The sequence below is a fragment of the Zerene cesonia genome, chromosome 7 (genome assembly GCF_012273895.1).
Source record: "Zerene cesonia ecotype Mississippi chromosome 7, Zerene_cesonia_1.1, whole genome shotgun sequence".
Taxonomy (NCBI): Eukaryota; Metazoa; Arthropoda; class Insecta; order Lepidoptera; family Pieridae; genus Zerene; species Zerene cesonia.
In genome coordinates, this window is record NC_052108.1 from 2,364,774 (window position 1) to 2,378,095 (window position 13,322).

General features: G+C 35.3%; 2 protein-coding genes across 2 annotated transcripts; one reads left to right on the forward strand and one right to left on the reverse strand.

Moving 5' to 3' along the window:
* Positions 1 to 599: 599 nt before the first annotated feature.
* LOC119828242 (ankyrin repeat domain-containing protein 54-like) lies at positions 600 to 2,678 on the reverse strand. Its single transcript, XM_038350345.1, has one exon. The coding sequence runs from the start codon at positions 2,518 to 2,520 to the stop codon at positions 1,735 to 1,737; it is 786 nt and encodes a 261-aa protein (XP_038206273.1). The 5' UTR covers positions 2,521 to 2,678; the 3' UTR covers positions 600 to 1,734.
* Positions 2,679 to 3,120: 442 nt separating this feature from the next.
* Positions 3,121 to 13,316, forward strand: LOC119840809 (armadillo repeat-containing protein 8-like). Its single transcript, XM_038367565.1, has 14 exons — positions 3,121 to 3,277; positions 3,363 to 3,576; positions 3,831 to 4,037; positions 4,823 to 5,066; positions 5,786 to 5,920; positions 6,702 to 6,804; positions 7,979 to 8,194; positions 8,682 to 8,753; positions 9,298 to 9,433; positions 9,767 to 9,858; positions 10,524 to 10,703; positions 11,251 to 11,397; positions 11,807 to 11,976; positions 13,038 to 13,316. The coding sequence occupies exons 1-14, from the start codon at positions 3,254 to 3,256 to the stop codon at positions 13,075 to 13,077; spliced, it is 1,980 nt and encodes a 659-aa protein (XP_038223493.1). The 5' UTR covers positions 3,121 to 3,253; the 3' UTR covers positions 13,078 to 13,316.
* The last annotated feature ends 6 nt before the right edge of the window (positions 13,317 to 13,322 follow it).

The following is a 13,322-nucleotide window of genomic DNA, read 5'->3' on the forward strand; positions in this document are numbered from 1 at the left end:
TAAATAAAAAATAGAGGTATTCCTTAAATGTCTTTGGGCAACTATAAACTCAATCTACATAAACTTATGTCGCTAGGATATTTTGCTGTCTAAACCTCAGTATATTACTTAGATTGGCTTTCGTGTTGTAACTGGAACAGTTATATTTGTAAATATAATTTGATAAAATGACAATAACTTCACCACTTTGTCCAAATTTCGGTACTAATTATTGAAGTAATAAATTCTTGTACAATTTTATAATAATATATCAAAAAAATTGCCATTGCGTTATAAGCACAAGCAGTTAGATATTTATCGTTGCATTTATTTATCGATTTTAAATGATTTTTATGCTGCATTCCTAATACTTTGTTTGATTATATATAAAATAGTTAAATATTATTCCTTTAAAGTGAATTATATATTGAGTTTAAATTAATTTTTATTTACAAATTTTGTGATTGGTGTTTGTTATCCTTTAATAAAATATATTTTAAATAATTGTGTAAATTTATTTTCCTTCAAGTTCTTTGTAGGTAATATTAAATAAAAAACAGTATGCAATCAATATTTTATATAATATCTAAAATTAAGAATCAAAATACATTAATCCCGATTTTTGTAATACATAAGTATTTAAAATTTTACAAATTCATTACAATAAAACAACTTTTAATGTTAAGTACATTTAAAATTGTTTTTTCATCAAATATTTTATTTATTGATGAAAAAGCTGAATAAATACATTGGCAAACTAAATATCTATGAATTTGTATTTCAGAATTACTTTGTTTCAAAATCAATATTTATTTTATAATAATAACTAAATATACCATAATTTATTACTTAACTGCCTTATCTGTTTATGTGTCAAATGATGAAAACCCACAGAAAACTTTTGTAATAAATTAGGTCTGAACATTAGATTTGATAATAAATGACAACACAATTAAACAAGGTGAGGTTGCATAACCGTTGCATTATAAGTTATTACTCTTAATAAAATACAGGTTAACGCTTTAAGAAAACTTACTAATCAATATGAAAAAGTGGCTTGTTTTCTTGAATTTAAATAGGAATATACAGAATTTTAATTTCACAAAGGTAATTAGGCATATTTGCCTTGTCTCATGAAAGCCTGTGTACAGAAAACACACAAAGAAAAGAAATTAGCACTTAATGATATTTAATTTATGGATCTATATATAGATTTTGCCATGGGCCAGCCACCAAGAAGTAATTGACACAGTAGTAATATTAGATGGATGCGATCGATCAATTGATTGAGATTGAGCAGAATAAAAATTGATATGCCACTTGGCTCTTCTTTTTATCTCCGTTTCAATAACCAAAGTTGGACAACTGTAATATGGTTAAATTTCTAAAAATATTGATTTTTGTCCCAAAGAAATATATATGACAGTTCTAACTGTCTTCAATGCTCTTATACATTGGTATCTAAGACTTACCCATGGGTCAAATACCCAATGACCTTTGCTACAATTTTTTCCCATAGTCCTTATTTTGAATTCACACTTCAATGATAATATGATGTAATTTTCAACCTAGCCTTTACTTTAAAATAAAATTATAAACAAATTACAACTTATTCCGAAAATAAGTATACTGTTTACATTGAAATTATTACAACAAACTACATTTATTGTTGTTCTTAAAAAATAAAGTATTACAAAAGTAATTCATAACATATATCTATGTAGAATTTAATACAGTCTTTGTGATAATAACCTTTTATCTTAATTTTAATGAATCCAGACTATCAAGAATGTTCTGGACTTCAGAGTCCACTTGTTCCCTTGTACTAACTTTTTCCAATCTTGCACACACAGATTCCAAGTCTCCAGAATCAGCCTTTTGAATTTTTACATATTTTAACATCATTTCAACAACCAATCGGATTTCATTTATCAGATCTTTGGTTTCATGGAAGCCAGGTTTCATTTGTATCAACTTTAATTTGCTTTGAGCTAGTTGTAGTGGTGTGCGGCCATTTTTATCATTTGAACTGACATCTGTCCCCGCATCCAATAAAGCTATCATTACTGGAATGTTGCTTGTACATGCAGCCAAATGCAAAGGAGTATTACCAAGGGTATCTTTAATGTTTGGATTAGCCCCGTATTTGAGGAGCGTTTTAACTACATCTGTATATCCCCTACATGCTGCAAAATGTAGTGGGCTCCTCAAATGCTCGTCTGCATTGTTGGGATCTGCTCCCGATTGTAAGAGTTTTTCTACGAGCTCTGTATTATTGGTGCACGCAGCGAACCGTAGTTTTTTGTTTTTGGGATAATAAACTAAGTTGTTTTTATATTTAAGGCGGCAATGCCTCGCGTTCGTACAGAATTTTATTTTGCCTATATGTTCGTGAGGTTCACCAAAGAAATCAATGGGCATAGGTTGCCCAGAAATGTTGATTGGTATCGGTGGAGGACTAAACTCCAAGACGCGATGAGGATGGTCAAATACAGTGTTATCGCTGCTCTCGTTGCCCGTATCAACTCCGGAATCAGCCATTATATTTATTGTCGTTTGTGAATTAGCAAATTAACATGTCATCTAATAAAAAAGTTAAGCCTGTTTAATAAACACAAAATATATTTAACAACCACTAAACAACTACTATGTAATTCAATAACTTTCACTTCATTAAATGTCAAAATGATTTATAAGATTTTGTTTTTTTTTTTTGATCAGTCAAGGTAATTGGCACAGTTATATTATTCAACAGCCACATAGAACAGAACTACAATATAACTTTTTTTGGATTTATTCTAATTAAATTTACTTCACTGCTTCAGTCGAAAACATAAAGTTAGCTAACTACCTACCTACCTAGCCTAGCAACCTTGCGACTCAACCATACTACATAGAGTTTGTGTAATGTGTGAGCTTCAATAAGAAATTTTAATAATACTGTATGACGAAAAATATTACGTAAAACGATTTTAGCTTTTAACTTTAGTAGGTACGTACGTGGTCGGTTTCTAATTCACTTCTTTTACTAGGTCTGTGCTTTGTCATAGACAAAGACCTACTAAATATATTTTGTATCTATTTAAAAATAATGTGTAATGTCAGCGTGCAAGTGACTTTGACAATAATTATAGGTACTTTCAGTTGTCTGAAGGCTGAAGTTGATTAGTCCGTTGAAGTGATTGAAGGTTAAAGTGACAGCGATAGTGTATTCGTTTTACGATCTATTTCTGACGATATTTTTAACAACATAACTGCGGAGAAATAATAAACCATGCAGCATTTCACTATTTTTATGGTAAGTAATTTGAATGAAATTCAAAATGTGGAAAAAATTTTATAAACGATTTCGAAATGCTCTAACCTCTACTGTTTGTCAAAAGGATATCGAAAGTTCCCGTTCTTATATAGACGAATTATATTCTATCGAAGATATGAAGATTTTGGATGCTCTCATTGCACTAAAAAATTCAGTCATTGGTAGTAATCGTCAGAAAAGCTCCGTCATTCAACAAGGGATTGTACCTCGGTTGTTGCAGTTGATGTCTGAAAATCATTGGGATCCTAATATTAGATTAGAGGCCACTATTACAGTTGGTAACTATTCTTTTATTTATATATAATTATGTTCAATGACAAATTTTGAAATCATTTGAGTTGTGAGATATTTTTGGATGGATTGGCTTATTTTCATAACAGTCAAATGGTTTTGTAAACATTGCTCAAAATTATTTTAACTATAAAGCTATGAGATATCATGTTTCTATATTTTGCACTTTGTTCTTTAATATCTCATTGAAAGTGTTTTTTTAAACTGATGATTATAATGCTATTATTTATTATTTATAAAGGTTCACTAGCAAAAGGTACTCCAGAGAATGTCACAGCATTAGTAGAGCAAGGTGCCGCTGTAACCATAGTGGATTTACTTAGAGAAGTACCAATAGGAACAAAGTTAGCTGAAGCATGTCTTTGTGCATTAAGGAGTATATTCTTGAATCCACCAGCACCAATATCTTCAGTGCCTGCGGAGATGATACTTTTGACAAGGTTTACCCGTAAGTAAACCTTATATAAAATATCATTTGAAATATGTCCTTATGTATTTTATTTACATGTAATGCAATGGGTAATTTATGTCAATATTATTATTAAACTGTACAATAATATCAATTTAAAAATGTAAAATAACCCATGCAGCATGCTGCTCCTAAATTTGAAAGACCTTGTAATCTTTCTTTTGTGAATTGCTGTAATATCTGTATGTGTGGTAATTAAGACCTTTAAGATTACAAATGTGAGTTATTTATTACATTTTTACCCTGATGTTTCAAACACTTTACTTTTATGTTTCTAAATGTATAATACTCACACTAAATCGAACAAGAGAATCATCATCATCATCATCATCAGCCCATGTATGTACCCACTGCTGGGACACAGACCTCCTATGAGGGTTCAGGCCATAATCCACCACGCTGGCCAAGTGCGGGTTGGCAGATGTCACATGTCGTCGAACTTTCGATTCTCGGACATGGCAGTTTCCTCACGATGTTTTCCTTTACCGTTTTAAGCAGTGGTAATGTTATCTACATGTGCAGATAAATTGAAAAATCAATTTATTTCCTGCACGCTCGCCCGGTCTCGAACCCCGATTTAGAACAAGAGAATACTATATCAAAATGTTTGTCAAGTCATTATTACTATGTTACTCCAATCTGTCAGCAATCTTTAGAATAGTAACACATTACTATGAAATAGCAACTTCAAAATGAGCATAATATTTTGTGTAGAAATTTCCTAAAATAATGCATTTATTTGAATCAAAAATGTTGGTTCTCAGAAATAGCCAAAGAGGGATCACCAACATCCCGAGCTTGTGTTGTACGCATCCTATCAATATGGTGTGGAGGGCCCATAGAGCAGGAGGCACTATGTGCAGCTGGAGCGTGTTCAGCTGTTGCCACATTATTAGCTCCCAAAGGGGTTACTGCACCTCCAATAGCAAGGGTGCTGCCAGCGCTGGACTTGCTAGCCGCAATGTGTTTTGAGAACGCTAATGTGTCACAAGTTGCTTTGAATACCAGGTGAAAAGATATTTTGTTCTTATTGGTTTGTATTACACTGTATTAATAATAATCTTTACATATAATTTATACAGTTACATATAATTAATATAGTTAATATAGTATACAGTTATTTTAAAATAATTATAATATTATTTGTGACAACTATAACAATCCTTTGGTTTTCAAGTAGTGTAGTTATAATATAAATAATTAAAAAAGAAATAAATTGGTTGAATACTCTTTCAGTGTGTGCTGTGATTAAATTTGAAATAAAAGCTCGGAAAACATTGGCCAACACAATAAGCAATTATTTATGTAACAATGATTTTCATAATCTTGGTTTATACCATTCGCGATTTCTAATACCTAATATTTCATAAGAATATGTTTGCAAAGTAGAAGTTGTAGAGATTTACACATTTAAAAATAAATTTCTCATGCAAATGGCTTATGACAAGTTAAGGAGGATATATTAATAAATATTTATTAAATTTAATTTTTAGTTTTATAGCATTGAAATGCATTATAAATGAGAAATTTTGAAAGAATAGAAAAAATTTGATTACTGTGGCAGGATCACGGGTGGCCGAGAGGCTAGGCGTTGCTACGGTTAGGCAAGATACGCAGGTTCGAATCCTGCCTCGTGATCAAATTTTTTTTATTCTTTCAAAATTTCTCAAATATTTATTTATCAAGGGATTAATTATAATATTAATTTAAATTATTATGTATTTCAGATACGGAGATAAAACAATCCCAGAACTATTAACTCTTCTAGTTTCGAGGGATAAACCACTTCCAGTAGCGATGGGTGCTGCACGATGTCTCACTTTTATCCATAGAGCTGGAGCTTTGACCGCTGATGACAACAGGTATATTGTTTTTCACTCAATTAGTGTAACCTTAATGCTAAATCCCTTTGGTATGATGGATTTGGTATTGATATGACAAGTTTATTTTATTGAAAGAAAATAAAGTGTAGAGAAAATATCTCAACTAAAATATAACAAAATGGTTTAAAGATTATGGTTTGCTATACTGTTTGACTATTTTAATCTAAAGGACTATCACAATAAAGAGACAAACCTTGAAAGTATTCCGTATTAAACACATACCATTTATTTTTAAGTGGTTTTTATTATCTCTTAACAAATTATGGTTTCGATGATCAACCTTGGCAATATTATTTCACAATAAATATTTATAAAAAAAAAATATATAAATATATATACATACATTTTTTAATGTCGTAGTCGGCAATGGAGCTAGTTTATTATTTCACGCTGGGTTTCTGTGAGTGTGGTACTACTACTGGCCCAATTCATGCGGAAGCGTGCTCGACTCCCACATCAATGAAAAATAACTCAGTATTTTTCTCTAGTATAAAATAAAAACGAACTATAATTCATTCCTAATCGCAAAATTAATAACAACTAGATACACAATTAGCGACAAAAAAAAAGTGCTGATTGTAAACCTGTTTTGTAAATCCGACTTTAAATCATGTGAATAAGGTTGAAATTTATTGTGGTGTATATTGATAACTATATTTTCATTCCTCTTTAACTTAAAAAAAAAATTTTTTTCAAGAAATCTTGACGTAGTTTAAGTACGTTTTTGTACTATATAAATATAACAGTGTATATATTACAGGGTAGTATTTGGAGCGTTGCCATGTCTAGCTCGCTTGTGCACTAAAGATATGCCAGAAGACATAAGGGCCACCGCCGCCGAAACTTTGGCGTATTTGGCTGAGGTATGTTCGCATTTACGATGTTTACGTCAGTATTGCATTTCCTTTGCATGCGTTCGTGTGTCAATGACCGTTTTCCTTTATGTAGCGGTCTATATAATGCGCTTTAATTTATTTTAATTGAATCGTAATTGTTGGTTATTTGCATCTGATTTTACGATTAACTTTAAAGTAGTAATATCAGTTCATACTATTTAAATTGGTTAAGTAGTTTTTGAGTTTGTGTTTATGTTTAGCTTTTGTTTTTTTAAATAAAAGCTTAACATAAATACAAATTTACAAAAAAGCTATTGGATAGATAGATAAATAGATAAAAAGTTTATTAAAAGAATACATTAAATACATGACAATTACAAAATAAGACAATTAAACAATGAAAAATTTAACATACAGAGGAAAAAACAGGATGGAGAGAAATGTGCACTGTGTTCTTAAAAAGGGTCTTGGCTCAGCATAAATGTCTAGAGTCAATAGGACCCTGACGCTGATATTCTGCCAACAACTATTAATGATGTTAATTTAGATAAACACTTCAAACTTCTGTCAATTGTAGGTTTGTTGGTTGCAGTAGGTTAAGAACATTTCAGATGTTAAATTACATTTCCATATTATAATTTTACGCATCATCCAGATTCAAAGTCAACATTCTTAAAATCCTTATCAATCCACCTGACGAGCTCGCTGGTCGACATAGTAACTTGCCTGTGGGCGGCGGCTAATCTGGGCGCGTCCAAACCATCCGACATATATGTATAATCGATATATTTGAACCACAAGACTCTTATGTCTAGAATCATATAGAAGTATCTAGAACTATCAAGAATTAATTGCGACCCACAACCCCTCCACCGGTTAGACACGTCCATCCAGAGGCTGAAAGCGACATAGTAACTTGCCTGTGGGCGGCGGCCAATCAGGACGGGTTCTAACCATCCGACATATATGTATAATCGATATATCTGAACCACAAGACATAAGACTCTCGAACCCCACCACCAGGTGGACACGTCGCTCCAGACGCTGGCGGCCATATCGAACCACCTGATGAGCTCGCTGGCCGACATAGTTACTTGCCCGTGGTCGGCGGCTAATCTAGGCGCGTCCAAACCATCCGACATATATGTAAAATCGATATATCTGAACCACAAGACATAAGACTCTCGAACTCCACCACCAGGTGGACACGTCGCTCCAGAGGCTGGCGGCCATATCGAACCACCTGATGAGCTCGCTGGCGGACATAGTGACGTGCCCGTCGGCGGCGGCCAAGCAGGGCGCCTTCAAGTGCTTCGCGTCGCTCGGCGCCAACGACGAGGACATACGCAAGCGGATCATCGAGACGCACGGCCTGATGGTGCACGTCGTCAACGGCATGAACAACCCGGAGCCGTCTGTGAGTGGTTTATTGCTTTTTATTTAATCTATGCTAATATTATAAGGTTTAAGATTTTGTTTGTTTGTTTGTTTGAACGCGCTAATCTTAGGAACTACTGGTAGCCCATAAATTGAGGAGGGCGGAGGAGAGAGCCCATATATGTACCACGGGCAAAGCCGGGGCGGACCGCTTGTTATTACTAATACTTTTGTGCGTGTGTTTATCCGTCACTGAATTCAAGAGGATTGACGAACAACGGTACAGGCTGGATGGATTTTTATGAATTTCTTAGTGTTTATTAAGGTCGATTCGAGAATGGTTTAAATTGTATTGATTAGTAGTGTACCTTTAAGTTAGCAATTGATTTATAAATATTATATACTTACGTTATGATTTGAACTGTGTGGTGCTGTGTCATAAATAGAAATAAAATATATAAATATGATTATATAAGCATTATATATATTATGTTATAACACTTTAAATAGTGTAATTATTTGTACAGGTAAGGCTAGCTGCGGTGCGCTGTCTGCATTCTCTCTCAAGATCCGTTCAACAACTTAGAACTACATTTCAAGTGAGTTTATTTTTTTTATTTTTGCAAAATGCGATATGTTAACATAGATATTGTATGAAAATAAATAACTCATAAACTATATATAAATATAAATTCATTTCATTAATATGCAATACATTTGAATTTTTAACATATTTAGTACTTGAACGTAGGTTTCTTAGTTTAAAAAAATGTAATGAAATTTTGTTTTATGCGAAGTGAACTGCGAATATATTTCCTTTTTTATTCCGTTCGTTATAAGAATAACGAAGTATAAGAATACTATTACCACACTTTGAGTATCTCAGGACCATATCAACATATATAGCTCGTTTTTATAGTACTTTTTACTAATACCATAAATTAGTATTGTCTTGTGTTGGATTTTACGCGAGTATTATAAATTTAGAAATCAAACACTTTTAAACGGATTTTAATCTCCCCGTTATCACCCTCGCTGTACAGTGTTCAAAACGCCATCTTAAAAAATATAATGAATAAATCGCGTTTAAAATCCGTTAGGAGTCTTTAATTTATGAACCATAAATGACGTGTTTGCCACCAGGACCACGCCGTATGGCGGCCGCTGATGCAGCTGCTGAACGACGCGCCCGGCACCGAGCTGCTGACCGTCGGCTCGTCCACTCTCTGCAACCTGCTGCTCGAGTTCTCGCCGGCCAAGGAGCCCATGTTAGATCAAGGTTCACTACACTAACGCTTTATATGGGTAAATGCGATGGAACGATCGAACGATATGTTGTACAGCAATTTTTTTTTTTAACATTAATTAATTTAAAAATGGCCAACTTTACCACCGTTTCAATAGATTTTAAACAATTTATAAGCATGGAAGTAAAAACCAATGAAGATATAAGGATTATCGCTACTCTTTCAGGGATGTAAAAAATATATTAAAAATTTGTCTTTAGTTCCTTCGAACTCATATCCAAGTCGCAATTCCTGTTGCTAAAGTATATCTCCTTTTATAAATAGGAAAACAAGATAGTTTGATTGTGTTTTTTGTATATTTGTAGGAGCCGTAGAGATGCTTTGTAGTCTAACAAAGAGGCCGGAAGCAGCGTTGAGACTGAATGGAATATGGGCGTTAATGAATATGGCCTTTCAGGTATATATTTATATTTATTACTAGCAACACTTTGTGCATATTTGGTTGTTCATTTGTATTATATAATATTCAAATTAAACTTGAACCTATTAAACATACGAATATTAAATATATGAACTTATTTAAGAAATTAACTTATTTTGCTTGCTAATTCCCTAGATAACATTGTTGAGAACATTTTAAATTTAAAGCTATTTACTTTTTTATTTTAATCAAAACCAGAAAAACAAATCACAGTACCCATGTTTTTGCTTTTTTTTTAAATGTTGAGATTTTCATTTATATTTTTATTTAAAAAGCGTATCATTCTAAAATATCGCAAGTGCGAATTGAATTGGTCATTCATACGCACAGGACTAATTTTTTTCTCTGCTGGTGAAGATTGAAAATATAGTTTACTGCAATTACTGACTTATTTTGATCTGGCCAAAATAATGGCATAGGCACCACTTTCTGCCTTAATGTAAAACGTCACCACAATATCAGTTTTTTTTAAAGAATGTAAAAAATGCGGAATAGAAAAAAGGCGGGATAGGAAAAAAAAATCATTTATGAAGCGTTTCAATGCGATAAAAATCCAAGTCATATCACATCACTCTTCATTTTCATTATAAGTAAAAAAAAGCATAAAAGAAAAACATTAAATTTGTGTGTCTCAATTCTAGGCGGAACAAAAAGTAAAGCAACGAATATTATGCTGTTTAGGCACGGAGCAGATGTTCCGTCTGCTCGGCGACGGCGACACGCGCGTCATCATGAAGACGCTCGGGCTGCTGCGCAACCTGCTCTCCACGCGCCAGCACATCGACGCCATCATGGGCGAGTACTCCTCGCAGGTCATGCAGGTGCGTGTGCGTGCGCGCGTGCGTGCGTGCGTGCGTGCGTGCGTGCGTGCGTGCGTGCGCGTGCGTGTGTGTGTATGTGTGGTGGAAATTTTGTAAGGTTTTTGTTGCAGTTTAGTAGGTGTATGATCAAAATTAGGAAGGTTTTTCTATTCGTAAAGTAAGAACCTCGAGTGTAGATTAAAATTGAATTGAGAACCTTCGTAATTCTTGGTTAAATTGGTTTCAAACAAGCAATGTATATGAAAATAAACATAAATTGAGGTTGAGAAATTTTGAAAAGCATTTCGATGCTATAGAACTAAAAATTAAATATATTGAGGTTAGTTATTTCTGCATTCAGATATATTTTTTACCAGATTATTTTCTATTTTCATGCCATGAAATAATAAATAATGTAAAATAGCAATATATAACTTGTCTTATAATATCAGTGATCAATAAATAGATATAACTTTATGTTACTGTTACTTACCGTTGTCAATTAAATATCTTTTACATACTACTCATTTCTTATTATTATTTCTTCAATGTTTATTTTTCTTTCTAGGCAGTGATAGTAGTGTTGGAAGGTTCGTATCCGGCGGAAGTAAAAGAGCAGGCGCTTTGTATCCTTGGGAATATTGGAGATGGGGAGAAAGCTAAAGATCTCATTATGGCCAATGAAGATGTGCTGAGGAAACTGGTGGATTACCTGGTGAGGGATTTTTTTTTGTATTTATATCTATACTTTTGTGTGGAAATGTTTGTGACTGCAAAATATTTGGTATCCAATTTAACCGATTTTGCGGGAGAGGCATTTAGAAAAGTGATGAAAAATGTAATTTTAAATAATTTTGTTTATTTAAATGCCGTGACATACGACAAGATATGCCGTTATTTGGCCCGTTTTTCACTATACACTTTGTCATTGTCATTGCACGGGACTGTATTCAAAGTGCGGTGGAAACTCAATTGAATGATAACTCTGCCTTATAGATGCATAGGCACAGATTTGCCTTGGATAATTTTTGAGCGCGATTGTGGGTCTAGTTGTTTGTAATAGTTCGATGGAGGGATTGGGAGTTTCGTGAGCGTGTCATATATGTGAGGCGGTGGTGTCGCAGGCGCACCCGGAGAGCAAGCTGCAGGAGGCGGCGCTGTTCGTGGCCGGCAACCTGGTGTGGCGCGGCGAGGCGGGCTGCGCCGCGCGCCAGGCGCGCCTCGCCGACCTCGGCGTGCTGCGCGCGCTCAAGCTGCTGCGCCAGCGCCAGGACGCCGCGCACCTGCACGACAAGTGCGTACACCTGCCTGCTGCGCACCTCGCCTGCTGCACACCTCGCCTGCTGTGCACCTCGCCTGCTGTGCACCTCGCGTGCTGCACACTTCGCGTGCTCTACACCTCGCGCGCTGTACACCTCGCGTGCTGTACACCTCGCGCGCTGTACACCTCGCGCGCTGTACACCTCGCGTGCTGTACACCTCGCGCGCTGTACACCTCGCGTGCTGTACACCTCGCGTGCTGTACACCTCGCGTGCTGTACACCTCGCGTGCTGTACACCTCGCGTCGTACACCCAGTTCGACACCCTGTACACTTCGCATCCCGCATCTTCAATACGTATATACAATTACCTGCGTGTTAGTTTGCGGCACAAACCTGAGAAAAGGCTTTTCTTCAATCTAGTGTGGGCGTCGAGCACTCTTCGGCACGAATTGGGCCAGCTCGCACCGGGGAAGTACCACACCCCCACAGAAGACCGGCGTGAAATAGCATTCTGCTGTGTTTCGTTCGGTGAGTGGGGGAGCCGGAGGCCCATATCCTTTTCCTTACCCTTCCCAGTCCTTTCCTTTATTCCTATCGCCAATCCTTTCTAAATCCCTTCCCAAAAAGTCGGTAATCCTTCATCAATCAATCAATTTGTAGAGGCATAAGGTCCTTTGCAGACCTTACGCCTCTCCAAATGTTCATGGGCGGTGGTAGCGCTTACCATCAGGCGTCCCACCAGCTCCATTGCCGACTGTAACATAAAAAAAAAAAACACCCCCACAGAAGATCGGACGGAAATAGTAGCATGCTACTGTGTTTGGTTCGGTGAGCGGGGGTGCCGGAAGCCCTCACTTGTCCCAGTCCTTTCCTTTATCCACTCCAACAATCTATTTACCTGCAAATATTCATGGGCGGTTCTCCACGCTTAACATTAGCGACCCATCTTCTCCTCGGCCAACTATAACATAAAAAATACGCAGTATAAAGATCAAATATCTTCGAATAGTAAATAGATTGTAATAGTCCATATTAACAAATCATCTATAATAATGTACCTATCATATAGTATTAACTGAATTTTTGTTACAGGGTGAAAACGGCTCTAGCACAGTTCAACGAATTTACATAAACACGAGAGACATATACCTGAATACTTGTGATCAGTCTTCGGCAGTGAGTTATCGAGTCAGTGTAGATTAAGTATTGTACATAGATAAGCAACTTGTTATCGGATAAGAGTGAACGTCAGAGTCGAAGTGATTTTTTTTTCTCCTGTAAGTAAGTGTGCTGACTTTGACTTCGCTTTGATACTATTTATTTTAGTTTATCATGTTCGTTCGTTTCGCTCAATCTCGTGACTCGTCAACCTTGTTT

Bases quoted from the DNA above. Each gene is read 5' to 3' on its own strand.
- LOC119828242 (XM_038350345.1), bottom strand. From the start codon at position 2,520: ATGGCTGATTCCGGAGTTGATACGGGCAACGAGAGCAGCGATAACACT.
- LOC119840809 (XM_038367565.1), top strand. From the start codon at position 3,254: ATGCAGCATTTCACTATTTTTATG. The intron at 8,195-8,681 runs GTGAGTGGTTTA...TTATTTGTACAG, and splicing joins TGAACAACCCGGAGCCGTCT to GTAAGGCTAGCTGCGGTGCG. The intron at 11,977-13,037 runs GTGCGTACACCT...TTTTTGTTACAG, and splicing joins GCCGCGCACCTGCACGACAA to GGTGAAAACGGCTCTAGCAC.